Here is an 18,573-nt window from a genome sequence, read left to right as displayed (position 1 = left end):
GACGCTGACGGAGGCCTCGCTGCGTACTTCCATCTCATCAATTTCCGACATCCGCTTTCCGGAAGATTGTTTCCCGCGCGCGTATTTATCTATCTATAATTCCAGTAATCTCTGTGTGTCTGTCTGTGTGTCTGTGTGTCTGTGTGTTTGTCTGTGACCGCTGTTTCTCGACAACCACGGGTCCGATATACTTGAAACTTGCCAGGTATATTGCTGGGGACCCGAGGATGTGCCTTTTCAAGGTTTGTAATTAATCGGACAAGTACCTACCGAGCTATGTCCAAAAAACGCTTCAACCAATCAGAGAGCAGCGAGCTATCACGTGTGCCGAACCGTTAATGCAATGCAAGCGTTAATGCGTTAATGCAAGGCTTTTCTTTTTTTCCCTCTTCTCTTTCTACTTTTCCTTGCGATTAAATTGCAAACAGCCAAAATACGTTGGCGCTAATTGAATAATTGGCCATTAACACTAAAATAATCGTAACTGCGATATGCCAACTTCCGGACAGTGCAGCCTTCCATGTTGTTGTTGTTTGCAGCAGCTGTTTGCAGCAAGGCAAGGCTTTTCTTTTTTTCCCTCTTCTCTTTCTACTTTTCCTTGCGATTAAATTGCAAAAAGCCAAAATACGTTGGCGATAATTGAATAAATGGGCATTAATAGATAGATAGATAGATATGCGATATGCGAACTTCCGGACAGTGTGCGCGTTACGAGCTGACCGCCATTACGGTACGTAATTCGATTTCTTATGCGCATTATTTCTCCCAATTCAGTCAGAGCGAAGGGCGGAAGCGAAGAGCGTTGTTATTTTTTGTTTACGGGCGTACGGGCGGGGTAGAGCGTACGGGTAGCGTTTTTTTTTTTTTTTGGCAAGGAACGGGCACCCACGTACGGGCAATGCCCTAGTTTTAATAATTCCTGAAACAATTTAAATTTGACGAAGACACGATATCGCGCTCCGTTTGCCCGATTGATTATTAAATTTCTCCGCCTCGACTATAAAAATTTTGCGTTCGAACGTCGGGCGCAATGTACGCCCGACCGTGTCGATGTCTCCCCGCGGACAAAAAAATTTGTCCGACCGTGTCGATGTCTCGCCGCGGACAAAAAAATTTGTCCGACGGGTTCAAATCCCACTCCTGACACCACTTGTCGCGTGACTACCCTTGGTGAACACCGTAGGGTAACACGGATGACCGATTGCGAGACTTTACACTCCCGAGGCGAAAACTCAATGGCGGATTCAAGCTCAACACAAAGTTAAACGCGCGGGAGGCCAGACGCAACGAGCTCCCCAGCCTTATCTATTAAAATGAAACACCCAGGAAACTGCGTTCAAATATGTACAGAAAATAATATAAGGATTTATTATTTAAAAGTAATAACAGTGAAAAAAACACGCGCCGGTAATACTAATAACTAAATCGGGACGTCCCCACACGACTGATATCAAACACAAAACGAGGGAGATTAATTACGAAAAGAACACGTCACGTCGTTCAAAATGTACGCGGATTCGGGCTTATCTGGTCTTTCGTCGTCTTTGTGGCTGCCGTCCAACACCGCTCCTTTCGGCCCGATCGCACACCTCGCTCCAAGTTCCACGGCCCTCTGTGTCCGCCTCCAAGCGCCACCAGGCCTCGTCGGTCCAACGGCCCACACACACCACGAGCTCCTTTGCTCCAACGGTCCACCGCAGGGCTGCACGAAGCAACCAAAACCAAGTGCCAACTGCCAACTGCAACGAGCTGTGGTCACGAATGTTCAACGAACCGTGTCCTGTGCCAACTCCGACGAACTGTGCAACGAACCGTGTCCTGTGCCAACTGCCACGAACTCTGGTACGGAACTGTAACAACGAACTCTGCGACTCAACTCTCTCAACTCTGGACTCCACTCGAACTCTGGACTCCACTCGAACTCCGAAATGGCGTCCGACCGTCGCCTATATTGGTGGCCGATGACGTCACATTGGCGCGCTCCTCAGCCAATCATAGCCTCCCAACTCGCCCAGGTCACGCCCTCTGCGGCATGCGACTCCTGACATCTCCCGTCCGTGACCCCGCGGTCCTGGTGTAACACGTGCCAGCGAGGTTGGTAGGCCTTTGAGGTGCGCAGGCGAGGTTTGTAGGCCTTGGAGGTGTAAACGGTGGCGGTGTATTGTGGCGGTGTTCTTGGCCTGGTGGTGCCCATTTATTACGAAGTCAATGTCAGGGAAAGGGAATTATTTAATGTTGCACTAAGGACCTAACTAATGTTTATGTGGTTTGCAGTGCCATAAAGGACAAAGGTTTGATTACTAGGTGATACTCACAGGGGCGTTACCTTTAATCCCTCACTATTTAACACTCGAATCTCCAGGTAGATCCACACTCATACATCTTACCCCGACAACCGCCTGAACATCAATAACTTATTACATGTAGAGTCCCTGTCACGACAGCCGAATACCTACCTATTCAGATCTACCTAGCTCTAGATGTTGCATTACCAAATTCATAACAGTATTATAGGACATCCATTGTGAATGCTAAATTAAAGCCTCGTTGTCAAACCTCGACTCTGATTCTGCAACTGGACCAGACGGCATCAGCCCACGGGTCCTAAAATCCTGCTCTGCCGCTCTATCTCACCCTCTCTCTGTTCTTTTCACCCTATCTTTTGCTCAAGGTCATCTGCCAGCATCCTGGAAATCAGCTAACATTACCGCTTTACACAAAAAAGGTGCAAAAACAGATCCTTGCAACTACAGACCAATCAGCCTGCTCCCAATTATCAGCAAAGTCATGGAATCCATCATTGCTTCGGATATGAAATCTTTCGTCTTCTCCAATGGCTTGATCTCTGATCATCAATTTGGTTTCAGACCAGGTCACTCTACTCTGGACATGCTGCTTCTGCTGTCTCAACAATGGATGGAGGTCCTGAATGCCAAACAGGAAATCAGAGCTGTCTCCCTTGACATATCAAGGGCCTTTGATACGGTCTGGCACCCAGCTCTGCTCACCAAACTCTCCTCCTATGGTATCCATGGAAATCTCCATGCATGGCTTGCGGACTTCCTCTCTGGTCGTAGTCAACGTGTGGCCCTGAATGGATTTCTCTCATCTCCCCTTCCTGTTCAGGCTGGAGTTCCCCAAGGAAGTGTGCTGGGCCCTGTGCTTTTTCTGGTCTTTATCAATGATCTCTCTGACTCTCTGGAAAATCCTCTCTATCTCTTTGCTGATGACTCCACTCTCTGCCGCTCCATTCCTCTTCCCTCAGATAGGCAGTCTGCAGCCTCCTCACTCTCTGAAGACCTGGACAAAATCACAGACTGGTCAAACAAGTGGAACATGTCTTTCAATCCTGCCAAATCTCACTCTCTTACTATGTCTCTCCGAAAAGATCGACTGGACAACCCTCCCATCTACTTTCTCAACAATCCTCTCCAAGAAGTTCTGTCACTCAAGCTTTTGGGTCTCACTATCTGCCATGATCTTTCTTGGGAAAACCACATTTCCAAGCTGGCCTCCAAAGCCAGTCGCCGACTGGGCATCCTCCGTCGTGCAAAGTCCTTCCTCGGCACACCTGAGCTCCTCACCACATACAAGGCTTTCATCCGCAGCTCAATGGAATACTGTTCTCCCCTATGGGCTGGTGCTCCTGCCTCACACCTGGCTCGGCTTCACGCTGTTGAATCCAAAGCTTTCAAAATCATTGGAATCTCCCGCGATGAAGCTATCTCTGAGGGCCTTTCACTCACTCACCGCAGGCAGGTAGGTGGTCTTTCTGTCTTCTACCGACTCCTCTCCGGCCTTGCTCCCCCAGCTCTCTCCGTGCTCTGTCCCCCAAATATTCCTACAGGTCGCACAAGATCTGCCAGCAACCCTCTGATGGTTAAACTGCCGAAATCTCGGCTCGCTGCTCACCTTCACTCTTTCATTCCTCTTTTCTCCCGCCTGTGGAACAAACTCCCACACTCCCTTCAATCCCTCTCCTCCCTCCAGGTCTTTAAAACAGCTGTTCACCACCATCTCTTATCTTCCCCCATCCATAACCTTGATCTTTTCTACCCCCACTAATTCACCCCAGATCCACCTTGTTTGAAATTCCAACTTATTTCCTGGAAATCCTGGCAGTGTCCATATGTTTATACCTCTCCCACCCCCCCCCCTTCACATGCCTCCCCCCCTTCACATGCCTCCCCCCTTCACATGCCTCCCCCCCAAAGCCCTCTCCCTCCCACAGATCTCTCGATGTCTCCATGTCTCTCGGTCCCTGCTCTCAAATGTTGTGTTTGTGTCCTTCCCCCTCTCTCCCCATCTTGTCTACCGCTCCCGATGTTATTTGTTTTATGTGTCTGTTTGTCTTTCTGTGTGATTAATTTTCGCTCTTTCACGAGCCTCGATTTTGTATACAAAAAAAAAAAAAAAAAAAAAGAAAAAAAAAAAGCTGGATTAATATTACTTGTGAGTAAAATTTTTATTTTTGCCAAACTCAACTTAAGTTATTTATATTGATATTATTTTAATGTGAATAATATATACTTTTTGCTCAATTTCAGAGCACCGACTGAAAGCCAAGGAAACTGCTGGTACGGATTGGATTCAGACATCGTGCCAAGAGAGACGAGCCCGTATACAAGATGGATCTAGATTGGAATTGTTGTATCATTTGTCAGCAACACACATCTGAACCTTTGAAATGCCCTTTGCAGAATCCTATAGCAAGTCGTGACATGACAGATGCTTATACATCATTTTTGACAAATGTAGAACAGTTCAGAGACATTGATGCACTTCCAACTAACATCTACTTTGGCAGTGATGTTACTGCTGCAGATTTTGTAACCCACCATGCATCTTGGCATAAATCTTGCCATTTGAAATATAACAATTCCAAGTTGACAAGGACGCAAGCAAAGAAAAGGGGTGTCCCCAACACTGTCGAGTCTCAAAGGAGATCAAGTAAGCGCCAAACGATAAACACAGCAAAGTGCATCTTCTGTGACAATAGACGGGTCAATATACAACCAGAACAGCCGTACCCCAAAAAAATTGCAAATTTTAGTTTTATTGCATTTCCTTATATTTTAAGACTTACTTAGGAACATATCAAAAGTTGGACAGAAATGGACCATGGGAAAGTAAAAATTTTTGACATGATAAAAATGTCACAAAACCATGCACGATTCACTACGTCGAAAACGTCTTTGGTTTTTTATTTTTGTTTCTTTTTGTTTATATAAATTAATTTGTTCCACTGAGACCAGCTGCAAAGGCAACATTTTATAACACTTGTTTCGTGTCTTTAACAATGTTTACATCTGCTACCTGACACATGTCTTTAACAATATGACCTCCCAGCATGTAGGCTAATGACCTAATTCCTCACTGGTAGTTGTGCAGCTTGACTGAGTAACAACTCCACATGAATGAGTTAATTACACCTAATTAGGACTCAATTGGACAACGTTGTATGGTAAACATTGGAGATACAATACAATACAACCAAGGAGATACAGTACAATACAACCAAGGCCAAGGCAGTAGCAAAAAGACAGGTAGGCCTATGCATACAATTGCCCCATATATTCTAAATGTATTTTGTACTCCTACAACTGTAGTGTTGTGGACAGGCATGAGGAGTGTGATCACCCAGGGAAAGCCTCAATACAGTTTCTCCCAATGATTGATATGAACCCAGGTGACAAAACCTGCATCTTGTCAACTCTTGATTACCTGAGCAAACTTGCATCAAAACACAACATGCCAGCAATCATCACATTTGACCAACCGCTGTTTTGGAAGGCCTCTGAGATAGTGAATGCTCTTCCTGCTGATAACCCAATCCATAATGCAGTGCTACTGCTTGGGAGCTTCCACACATTAATGAATTTGTTGGGTGCCATTGGAAGTTTGATGGATGGAAGTGGACTGAAAGAGATCCTGGAAACAGTGTATGGTCAAAATGCTGTTGTGCACATGCTGAGTGGGAAGGCGGTGCAACGTGCTTTTCGTGGCCATTTGCTTGTGGATCAGTGTCTTACACGTCAGGTTGTTGGCAAGATTGTGGATGTTGACCCTGGGTTTCAAGAACAAGTGGCAGAACTGGAGCGACTGTACATTTCCCTGGAGACTGTCGAAAGTAACACTATAGAGTCTGTGTTGCAATCAGAGTGCATTCATTTCATTGACAATAGATTGAATCAGGAAAGGAATAAACTTGCAAAGGACTCGAAAACCAGTGCACTTTGGATCAACTACCAGCGTATGTTGGGAATTGCAAGGGCACTTGTGGCAGCTGATCGGACGGGGTCCTGGGAGATGCATCTCCAAGCCATATCAGCTTGCTTGCCGATATTTGCAGCTGCTGGCCATCCCAATTACCTGAAGTCAGCTCGACTCTATCTCGAGAAGATGCTTGCGTTAGAGGATGACAACCCTGAGGTTCATCAGAAGTTCCAATCTGGTTATCATGTAATCCGGCGCAGTGACCAATACTGGGCTGGCCTAGGCTCTGATCTTGTGATAGAACAGACATTAATGCGCTCACTGAAAAGCCAAGGGGGGCTGACTCGAGGAAGTGGGATGTCAGAGCACCAGAGAGCAGTTTGGACTCTGTCTTCAACCATATCGTCCTCCTACAACCTTGCTATGCAAGAACTGACCTCGAGTAGCTACTCAACAAGTGAACAACATAAGGAGTTGACAACATCCAGGGTGAGTCGAGATGAAGCTGATCGTGGCAAAGTTGCCGAAAAACTGGACAGCTTCACACCATTTTCTGATGACAAGTCATTGCGCAATATCATCACAGGGGTTACTGCAAATGAGGATGTCAATGTTCATGACCTATTCAAAGTAGGTAGTGACATTGTCAAGAAGATGGATGATCACCCAGCTTACTCCTATTCACACAAAAGGAGTTCTAAAGCCAAGACACTTGCATTCAGCAGGGCAGTCAAAGTTGCTGAGGACCGCACAATAGATCCAGCGTTACTATTCCAGAGGTTCTTAGTGGTGTCACAGACGGGAGATCTCCAGATAGGTGAAGTGATGAAATATGAACTCTGCCCATACCCAATGTCTCTTTTTGAGGCAAAAAACATCCTGCGCCAGCCAGATAAACCACAGTTGGCGGAGGCAATAAGGAATTATGCTACAACCAAATCTGACAATGCTGTCAACCAGACAGTTCCAGGAACAGATCACTATGTTCTTGACGGGGGATCACTTATTCACCGCTTAAAGTGGACAGAGGGATTCACCTACAGTTCCATTGCAGATGAATATGCCTCATTTACAGTACGACACTATGGCAAAGCTACTGTTGTGTTTGATGGTTATGAGGCTGGGCCAAGCACAAAGGACTGTTCTCATCAACGTCGGAATAGAAACAAGAATGCCACCAAGGTTAACATTACGGAGTCAACAAAATTTGTTGGGAAAAAGGAGGACTTTCTGTCGAATGAGTCAAACAAGCAGGCAATGATACTGTTGATTATAGAGGTGTTGCACAAGGAAGGCTGTGAGGTGATCCAAGCAGAGGGAGATGCTGATGTTGAGATTGCAAAAGCGGCCGTCGCAAATGCGGCTTCCAGATCTACAACCCTCATTGGAGAAGATACAGATCTCCTTCTCCTCCTGCTCTTCTATATGGTGGAGACAAACTGCATTGAACTCTATTTCCGTCTGACAAGGCAAAATCAAATGTCTACAATATCAAAGTCCTTCAGCAGATACTTGGAAATGCAGCCTGCAGAGATATATTGTTCCTTCATGCATTAACTGGCTGTGACGCAACGTCTCGTGTCTTTGGGATTGGAAAGAAGTCAGGGTTTCAAAGAATCATCAAGAAAGAAAAGGAACTGATAGACAGCTCAAAGGTGTTCTGTAAACCACAGCAGAGTCAGGATGTTATTGAAACTGCAGGCTGCAGAGCAATGGTGGCATTGTTTAAAGCAAATCAGAACGACTCATTGGCATCGATCAGATACAACATTCTCTGCAAAAAGGTTGCAAGGGCTAAGGCATTTGTCACTCCTGAAAGACTGCCACCCACATCCGCTGCCTGCAAGTTTCATTCTCTGCGGACCTATTACCAGGTAATGGAATGGATGGGCCTTTGTTGTGGAATGGAGCCAACGGAGTGGGGATGGAAGGTAGAAGGAGGAAAACTTGTTCCAGTGATGACAGACAAAAGCCCTGCTCCAGACATACTACTTCAGATGATTCACTGCAACTGTTCAGGGGGGTGCAAAACACTAAGGTGTTCATGTAGGAAGCATGGATTAGAGTGCACCAGTGCATGTGGACATTGCCAGGACAGCAACTGACAATATGAGTGTTGAACCAGACATAGAGGAGGAGGAGGAGGACGATGAAACTGGAATCTAAGACTAGAAGGCATATGGTACTTCCACATGTGTCAAAATTGTCCAATTTTTTATATGTTGCTTTCCATGTCATAGACTGGCAGAAACAATCAAAGAACATATATTTGTGCAAATATTTACTTTAAATTGCGAATGGTCTCAGGATTAGCACTGCATAAACTACCAGCAACGATCATAATACAAATATTGGTGCAAAATTAACTTTAAATTGTTAGTGGTCTGATGATTATCAGTCAATTTTTTTACGTTTTATCTGCCGGCAGCCATCTTGTTTTCTGACGTCACTGAGGGACTTTCCCATGCGTCAAAATTGTCCAACTTTTAATATGTTGTCTTCCACTTCATAAACTACTAGAAATAAGCATAAAACAAAAATTTGCAATTTTTTTGGGGTCAGGCAGTATATTGACCCGTCTACAAAGGACATGAGGACGGTGAGCTCTCTCAAGTTTTAACATATGATGCTGATACCAATATACGATGTATGATCACAGAGCTACATGACACACAGCTTCTTGCTCGAATTGTTGGAGGAGATTTGATTGCGATGGAAGCAAAGTATCATTTAAAATGCCTGACCCATCTGCGAAATCGTTACCGCAGTCTCGTCAGAAAGTTGAGTCGGGAATCACCAAATGTAAATGAAAAAGTGAATGAGTCTAGAGTGTTTGTAGAGCTGACAAGCTACATTGAGATAGCTGTAGACTCTGGGACTTTCCTCTTTAAGCTTTCAGAGATTCATTCACTCTATGTGAATCGTCTTCAGGACATGGGTATCCACAAAGAAGTCAACAAGACTAGGCTGAAGCGTCAACTGCTGGAACACTTCCCAGAGGCACAGGAACAGAACGATGGTAGAAACACGGTTATTGTTTTCAAAGAAGGAATGCGAAATATGTTGAAGGAAGCTTTGAAAAAACGGGATTTCTCAGAAGACGCTGAGATTCTAGCAAAAGCTGCAACGATAATCCGCAAAGACATTTTCAACCATCAATGCTTCAAATTCACTGGCTGTTTCCCAACACAATGTCAAGAAAATTCAATGCCCCCAAGCCTCAAATCACTTGTCTCCTTTATACTTAATGGCCTTAACTTGAAAGATCAAGACAGATGTGAATCACAGGCTTGCCTCACTATAGGACAGACCATTCTCTACAACACAAAGAAGAAAACTCCATCTGAATCAGCTGTTGAAACAAGACATACTCTGGAGCGTGAGCCACCTCTCCCCATTTACATTGGTCTCAATATTCATGGACTGACAAGAAGCAAGAAACTCATCCAGCAATTGTATCAGATGGGTATCAGCATTTCATATGACAGGGTTATGGACCTTGAGGACTGTATTGCCACATCTGTATGTGAGCGATTTGAAGAAGACGGCGTTGTATGCCCTGCTTTTCTCCGGAAAGGGTTGTTTACTGTTGGTGCCCTAGACAACCTAGACCATAACCCTAGCTCAACCACTTCACATGACTCCTTTCATGGGACTGGAATTAGTCTCTTTCAGTTTCCAACACAAACTGATCCTGGTGAGAGCAGACCACCTACTATGATACCCCCTTCTGGTGCAACACAGCAGTCTCTCCCGGTCAGTTATGCTTTTGTCTCTGCTGTAGCTTTAACAACCGCTGCAATTGAAGTACCTGAGAGTAACACAGAGCCAACCAAGACCTGCTTAAATGAGGCACTTATCCAGGAAAATAGTTGGGTCGAACATGCACTAGCACTGTTAGAGGAGGATGTCACCAATGAAGATGCCCTTCGTCTGGGCTGCCTATCATGCTTCGCAGCAACCTCCCATAGAAGACCCTCCAGCTGTGTGTTCACTACTGCCTATGTTCTACGAAAAGTCTTCCACCGCCGCAATGATAAAGCACGGCATGGATGTCCAGAGACAAGCGATTGAGTATCTCAACCCAGGACAAATTCCAGTCACTACCTTTGATGAGCCTCTATTTGCCCTGGCAAAGTTTGTACAGTGGAAATGGCCTGATACTCATGGGGGAAAAGTGCATGTTGTTATGTTAGGTGGTTTACACACAGAAATGGCACTGTGGAACACACTTGGAGATATTCTGGAAAGTTCTGGCTGGACTACCGCCCTTACAGAGGCAGATGTGGCTTTCACTGGCATAGCCGACTCATTTCTGAAGGTGTCACATCTCACACGAACCAGGCATGCCCATCAAATCACCCTCCTTACTCTCCTTAACCTTCAAAGAAAGGCTTTCCTGCTCTCCGAGAGACCTAAAGACAATCAATCTGCAGAAGCTTGGAGGAATGACATGCTGAAGAAGAGTCCCACCTTTATGTACTGGGACCTTATCCTGAGATACGAAACCCTTATTCTCATCTTCATCAGGGCTCACAGAGAAAAGAACTTTCCTTAAGAACGTAAGTTAAAAGAACTTAAGTCTTAATCTAAACCTCTCATTGGTTTATAGTGGATACTGATTGTAATGGTAGGCGTGACATCCAATAAGCGACACGCCCAATTCTTGGGCTCGATATTTTGCACTCCTAATGATAATGTTGTATTTCCAGGGTACAATGTTTACAGCTTATCATTCGCAATAATTGATGACCTGGAGTTATAAGCAATGTATTCAAGCCAAAAGCTTTCCCCCCCCCTAACATTGAGGGCGCCCTTCACATGAAATCACTGAATGTCCCTTTAAATTTACTGGTGATATTGTAATATCAAAATACACATTCAGTGTCCTAAAAATTTATATTTTGATACCAATTTTTGCTATCCATGACTTCTATAACCCGGGAAATGTGTTTTTAATTACTGGATGGCGCCCATTTTGGATTTTTTGGTTTTACACGAATACGCGTAAAAATTTGCGAGGGCTCCTCGGCTAATATTGATTAATAGGTCATTAGGAGTGTTCATGCCAAATTTGGTGATTTTGTCCACCGTGTAACGGTAATTTTGCTAAGCCGCCCTACTATTAAGGTATAAAGTGGATAATAAACAAGTCCAAAAAATTCAGAAAGATTCCAAATTCAGACGGTGATTCATCAATGTGTGAACGACCCTCGGATGGACGTTAAACTGCTGTTCACCACCATCTCTTATCTTCCCCCATCCAAAACCTTGATCTTTTCTACCCCCGCTAATTTCACCCCGATTCCACTTTTTTGAAATACCAACTTCTGTCCAGGAAGTCCTTGGTGTCCTTGTGTTTTATACTTCTCCCTCCCCCCCCCCCTTCCCATGCCTCCTCCCGCCGGGCCCTCTCCCTTCCACACATCTCCCTGCTCTCGGATGTTGTGTTTGTGTGCTTCCCCTTCTCTCCCAAACCTTGTCTTCCGCTCCCTCTTTTTATATAGTTTGTTTGTCTGGTTGATTTGTTTGTGAAGTAAATGTCAGCTCTTTCACGAGCCTCGATTCAGTATACAAAAAAAAACAAAAAAAAAAAACTGGGCATCCCCTCTGCCATCATTAGTTGGTGGACGTTAAAGATGCCATGATGTTTTTCGCGAGGAGTAGGGAAGCTATCGCCGGCATCCGGAATTTTTTTTACAAACTCCTGCCCTAAAATACAAATTCCTGCCTGGCCAGCCGGTTCGCGAAAGACTTGGGCAAAGTTTCCACCGGCCAACCCCACAGGAACATGGGAATTATTGTGGAAGAAGAAGACGATGTGACGTCCTCTAGTTGCCGATCACTCCCCGGTCCACGAGAACGGACCTGTCTGCGCACTTGGGCTCATATTGCGTAGATCACCATTGGCGACTGTGACTTGGAGAAGCTGAATCGCCCCCTTGTTGGACCTGAACCCCGGGGAATTTTCTGTTTCGACCTTCGAAGAACCCACATGCATGGCCGCAGATTCGCCGACGAGGAACGTCCGAGACGAGACGGATTAAAGAATGAATCTTATTTCGCGCAAGTTTTGTTTCCTTAATGATAACGATGCGCGGGTTTACCTTAGTCATGCGTGTCACCAAACCTACGTGCTACGTCACACACAATCACGCTAATTAAAGCACGAATACCTGCAAGGCGCGGTGTCCTCTCGCCAGATGCAGCCCCGGGCGAACCAAACGTAACATGGTGAACGGTGAAGCTCTCACTCTGCGGGTTCAAACTTCAAAAGGCAGTAACGACACGACCTGATCTGCGCGTAATGACGTCACGCACGGACCCCACCGACGTGAGCCCCAACCAACCACCGCCATGCTTCTCCGCCCAACCCCGCACTTCCATGACGTCATTGTTTCGTTTCGACAATGGGAAAAAATGTCATAATCAAAAGTCAAAAAAGCCATAGTTTTTAACTTTGCAAATTTGTTTGCAATGGGACCACGATGAATGCCTCATGCGCTTTATGTTTCCATGGCGATGTAGTTTGGCGCAGAGGCTTTGCGTTGGAATCGTTTCGAAATTATAATTAAATGCATCTGAAAAATAATTCTGTTTATAATGATAATTGTTCGGATTAATATTTGCAAATCGACTAAGAGATACTAATATCCATTTAAATTAAGCAAATAATGACAATAACGAAGGAAAGACTTGGGTGTTCAGGTACCAAGTTTCTTCTTCAGCGCTCGCCAAGTGGCTTGGGCACTCAAGCAAGCACTGCATTCGAAGCCGTTGAAAGGGAACGGCTGGCTTGGTGAGCGCTAGCTAGCTGCTTAGTAACTGAACAACCCCTTGATCATTTTGAAGGAAGAAGGCTTGTGGGTGGGTATACGCCTGCTGCAGACGGATGAAGACCCGGGACACAAACCTTTATAGTTTATATCTAATTTTTTCCCCAAGTTGTTATAAAACATCGTCGAAGTAAACCATCAAAATACATAAAGCTGTAAAATGAAATTACAACGCAATACGGAAATTTATTTCCACTACCGGATGTGACGTCATTCCCTCTTCGCGATTCGCGTGGCCATCATGGTGTGACCTGTTTTTTTTTTAAATCTTACTCTGTATAGAAATCCTGACTGTGAGCTAATTGGGAGAAATATTTCGATGTGATGATCATTTCAGAAAGTGATGGCGTTGGCTGTTAATGATATGAATGTTTTATTTGTGGGAGATGTTGGAGACTCCATTTTATCTCGATTGAATGTGTCGTGAGGCACTTCGCGGCCTACCGCACATGGCTCGCGTTCAGCCTTTACCTCACGGATACGTTTAATTCCTCCTTCCGCGGCGTTTGCACTTTTTAAAATGCAATTTTCTTTTTCTTTCTGTATCGAATTAGAACGTTATTTTCATTCTTCTTCAGCTTTTTGTGATTAATCCTGAATAGGGCGATCCGACGATTAGCATCGTGGTTGCCCTGCCATCTTCTTCTTCCTCCTCTAGTTTTAAATGTCCCGATAATTGCACCGCTACTAGTCCTTAGTGCGTATAACCCAGATGTGTATACGGGGATGATCACTGGACGACACCAACCTTCCAAGTATCCTGATGAAAGAAAAGTTATCGATTTTGCAACTCATTTCTCCCATCCCTGAAGGAGCCAACCTTTGACTTCGTCACTATTTATTTATTTTTTTTGCCCCTGTTTTGAGATGTGCCCTCCGATAATGAGCTCACCTGTTCTTGCTTTTCACCTGCAGGTGTTCAAACGCTTTGTGGAACTCGGCCGCATAGCCCACGTGGGTTATGGTCCTCATGCGGACAAACTGGTGGTTATCGTCAATGTTGTCGATCAGAACCGGGTGTGTATATACAGGTCGATCCACAACGGCTGTAACAACCTAAATGCGTGTTTATCCAACTTCGACCTTCACCTGTGAACAAAATGCACAAGGTCACATGGGTGTATTAAGTATGTATATATATATCATTGTGTAAGAGGTTGGTGCTGCCTGTAGATCTTGCTCGTCAGACTTTGGTCTTGTGTTCTGTCATCATTGTCCAGTAGACTAGAGATTGACACGTCAGGAATCTCAAATTTGTCCAGGGCACCAATTCTCAATGGTATGATCTTTTAGAGAGATCCCATGATCTTTCTTCCCCAATCCTAAACCATGATCTTTTCCACCCTTGTTAACCCACCTAAGTCACTTCTCCTTCCAAATTTCCAGTTGTTTCCTCTGTATCCATGTTGTCCACCCCAACTGTCCTTCCCTACCTCCCTCCACACCCATTGTTTTGTCCAAGTTTCCCTCTACCTTGTCCTTCAAGTCTGCTCTTGCTGTCCCCTCTCTTATTGTTCCTTTTGTCTTGTTGCATGCTGATGCATTCGGTCTACTATATTTTACCCGAGCCTTGACTATGCTATGTATACAAAAAATGGATTAAAACCATTTTTTTTATTCTGGAGAAAGGACGAGCAACTTTTCAAGTGCACTTTTGAAGGGTGGTGTACTGTAATCCACTTTACGTTTATTATTATTATTACTAGCCGAAACCCGTGGAACATCCACGGAAGGGAGGATGTGGTGTATGGATGGCATAGGGGATTTGCTTGTCCGAGTAAGAGTTAGGAAGAAAGATGACAATGAAGAGTCTCAGTGGACGATCGCCGTCTCAGTGGACGATATGAACAACGATCGCCGACACCGGCACAAATGCATGCTCTGGATTGTCCACTCAGTGGACGGCTTGCTTTCGCCTTCGCCTGTCCAATCAGCGGACGGCTTGCTTCGCCTTCGCCCAGCAGACGCCAATACGATGGCGTCGTAAGATGGCGTCGTATCGGCCGTTAATCGTATGCTTTTTGGCCCCAAAGTCGACTAATTCAGATTTTTCGAGTGTGGCTGTACGTGATAAACAAAGAGCGCGGTTCGTAGATCGTAAATGCATTAGTGCCGTGGGCAGCGGGTCACTGTGCAGCGTAAAAGGGACAACAAAGGCGAGTCCTTATGGTATTATTATATAGGTTTTTTTTTTTTTTTTTTTTTTTTTTTTTTTTTTTTTGCTGGGGTTTCTCTCCTGACAGTCATTTATAGGATGGGAGATTTACGAGGATTATGCAGAAAATGATATGAACGAGATGCTCGGAGGACGTGTAAACATATATATATCTTTTTTTTATTAACGAGGAATGTCCTTTTAATTGCATGTATCCTCGATATCCTCAATCCAACGTCTGTTTTGTGGAAGCAGTTTCTCGTCTTGGGTTACAATCCTGGACAGATATCCGCTCCAACGTGGAAATGAATGGTTTTGGTACTATGCACGCTACACAGCACCCATGTTATGACGGACTCTAACGTGCAGCCATCGGACTGCATCATCTGTTCATTTTAACCCTTTGAGTACGGATGACGTCCAGTGCCGCAACCCGCGAAAAAGTATTGTGTACGGATGACGTTACTACACGTCATCGACGATACCTATAAATAGATCGTCAGTACGTGGTTGCATTCCCATAATGCCCAAAAAATCCCGTACCGGGGGTATTTTTTATCAAAAAAAAAATCCCATACTCAAAGGGTTAATCAAAGCCTGGTGTTGGCTTAACGGTTAGGGTGCCAGCTTGGGATCCTAGGATCCTTGGTTCGAATCCCGGTCGATCGCTGAATTAACGCCAGGGGGGTTGACTCGGCCTGTCATCCTTCCGAGGTCGGCAAATTGAGTACCAGCTTGCTGGGATGAATGATCCCGGTGTGTACCCCGATTTAGAATAGGTACACAGTATCCCTGCGCATCGTAAGAGGCGACCAAGGGTTGGCGTCAGGAAGGGCATCCGGCCATAAAAACATTGCCTCAAACAGGGAACCATGATTTGTAATGGGGCCCGCAAGGCTAACCCCTGCTCTCGCGGAGAAAATGGCCTAAAAACGATCATTCATTCATTCATTCACTCAAAGGGTTAATCAAAACCAATGCCACTGGTCTGTCGTTCTCCACGGATGAGTGCATTTAAAAAAATCTGTAATATAGGAAACAGAACCGAGAAACGGTTTCCTTTGTTGTTATCGCTGTGCATACCTTTACAATAAAAACCTGGTGGGATGTCGGCTGTGATTCCCTTTGCATAATGGCACGATATGTCGTTATTGTGTTATTCAATGGATCGCTATTATTTGTTCAGCCTGGGACAAAAATGTGGAGGAACCACTTTGTTGAAATGGTTCTTTGTAATTTGTCTAACTGTTGTTAACCCGACTTCGCATTCACTTTCTCACACGATTGTTATCCTTTTACAGGCCCTGGTTGATGGACCCTGCTCTGGGGTAAAAAGACAAAGTATGCCCTTCAAAATCTTGCATCTCACAGATTTTGTCATCAAAATCCCTTATGGGTAAGCACTTGTATCTACAAGACAAAGCTATGGAACAGAGGTGCAGTTTTATGGCATTCGGAATATGTGTCGCTCGGAAATGTTTGCTCTTTCCGCCTCGGACACTCGCTGTACATATTCCTAGACAGGCTGGATCTGCATTCGCACTTTACCCAAAATCTAATCGATTCGGCCTTGCCACACAACCAACCTGTTTACCAAATTTTGTCCAAATCCGTCCATAATGTTCTGAGATATCATGCTCAGACAGACAGAAACAAACAAACTGGTGAAAACATAACCTCCGTCCACCTTCGGTTATGCATGAGTTTTATAATTTAGTAATTGGCCTTGCTATTGTTAATTCTGTTTCTATGTTGTAGGTGTCGGCAGAAGGCAGTACGTGAGGCCTGGACGAAGGCCGACATTACCAAGCGTTGGGAGGCGAGCAACTGGTACCGCAAGATGGACGCTCGTAAAAGGGTACCAGATGACGACCCGCACTCCGCATTCTACCTTGTACACCTTTAATCTCTAGTTTGCCGTTTTCATCGGAAACTGTTTCCATTTGGTGTTCCTGTTGCTTTGCAGAAAGCCAATATGACTGACTTTGATCGGTACAAGTTGATGAAAGTAAAGAGAATGGTGAGTGCCGTTGTTTGGTAGATAGTGTAGCAGCATAGCAAACCTGTTGTGCATTTTGTGATACAAGCACCAAATTTGGCACAAATGTACATTAATATGTTGCGAACATTTTCAGATATTGGGCTACTTGAAATTCCGTAATTTTTTTTTTCAAATTTTTTCAAATTTCGTAATTTCAAATTTTTCGGGTGACACCGTCACAATTTCGGTCTTCGAGGCCGGCCGATATAGTGGGGCGGCTTAGCCCAAATATTCAAAAGAATTGTGCATTTTGTGATACAAGCACCAAATTTGGCACAAATGTACATTAATATGTTGCGAACATTGTGTGGTCAGCAATGAAGACGAGAGTCTGAATTACATGTATGCAAAAGACCTTGTGAACCAGTGAAGCAAATACACGGGTAAGCATGAATTAAATCTAGGGCATGATATAATTTCCATGATGTTTACCTCTACACTCAATGGTGGAAGGAGGTAATGTTTTGATCCCAGCTTGTCTGTATGTCTGTTTGTCTGTTAGTCCACAAAATTCCAGACAAAGCTTGTAGTAGTTGTAGTGGTAGTGGTGATAACAGAAATTGTTATATAGAACTGAACTTATATTATTATTATATGCAAAAAATAACTTCATTTCTATATGCCCTGCAGTGGACAGGTTAATTGGTTTATGCACTGAAGGGGTCACCCTGGTGTGCACTGCTGTGTACTGCCTCACTGAGTTGTTCAGGTATGATGTACTCAGCACAAGCTTCCGGTCGGCCCGGAGGTGGGGGTGCGGGGCCTGTCACGGAACGTCAAAACAAACGGCCTGCCGGGGCCGCCCAAAAGTCGGGCGTGAGGGGCGCGTCCACTAATGGAACGCCTCTCGCTTCCCAGATCGAGGGCCACGTGGTCAGGAGAACCTCGTCCCTTCCGGTCACACTTTGCCTATCGGCCGGCCTCGAAGACCGAAATTGTGACGGTGTCACCCGAAAAATTTGAAATTACGAAATTTGAAAAAATTTGAAAAAAAAAATTACGGAATTTCAAGTGGCCCAATATCTGAAAATGTTCGCAACATATTGTTACAGATACGACTTTGATGGTATGGTGGGCCGAGCGGGATGGCCGCCGTATCCGTACAAGTTACCCCGATTGCACCCGGGGTTGACTAATCGCGCTATGCTGGCTCAATAAGAAAAAGAAGACACCCGGCTGGATTACAATCACACAATACGACACCAGGGATACGGTTCTCAAAGGTTGTTATTACAATTGCGGAAGGTTTAGATTACAGGGACAAGAGGGAAACATAGGAAGGTGGGCACTTAAACACACTTATATTATCCCCGGACAGACGACAG

At 44.8% G+C, this 18,573-nt stretch overlaps 2 protein-coding genes across 3 annotated transcripts in view; one reads left to right on the top strand and one right to left on the bottom strand.

Moving 5' to 3' along the window:
• The window catches only part of LDHD (lactate dehydrogenase D), a 40,352-nt gene extending 27,801 nt beyond the window's left edge, over positions 1-12,551 (bottom strand). Inside the window, exon 1 of one of the 2 annotated variants that reach the window (XM_078778679.1) lies at positions 12,393-12,551. In XM_078778679.1, coding sequence (XP_078634805.1) covers positions 12,393-12,449 — 57 coding nt within the window. In that variant the 5' untranslated portion in view covers positions 12,450-12,551. The remainder of the gene's footprint in view (positions 1-12,392) is intronic. The other variant, XM_078778680.1, reaches the window with a different exon arrangement.
• A 703-nt stretch (positions 12,552-13,254) lies between these two features.
• RPL14 (ribosomal protein L14) overlaps positions 13,255-18,573 on the top strand; it is a 31,024-nt gene continuing 25,705 nt past the window's right edge. The window contains exons 1-5 of the mRNA XM_068116270.2: positions 13,255-13,296; positions 13,968-14,069; positions 16,509-16,603; positions 16,966-17,065; positions 17,174-17,227. Coding sequence (XP_067972371.1) covers positions 13,294-13,296; positions 13,968-14,069; positions 16,509-16,603; positions 16,966-17,065; positions 17,174-17,227 — 354 coding nt within the window. The 5' untranslated portion in view covers positions 13,255-13,293. The remainder of the gene's footprint in view (positions 13,297-13,967; positions 14,070-16,508; positions 16,604-16,965; positions 17,066-17,173; positions 17,228-18,573) is intronic.

This window comes from Myxine glutinosa, chromosome 5 (assembly GCF_964187855.1).
Source record: "Myxine glutinosa chromosome 5, kmMyxGlut1.1, whole genome shotgun sequence".
NCBI lineage: Eukaryota > Metazoa > Chordata > Myxini > Myxiniformes > Myxinidae > Myxine > Myxine glutinosa.
This window is presented reverse-complemented; position numbering and strand designations above follow the sequence as displayed.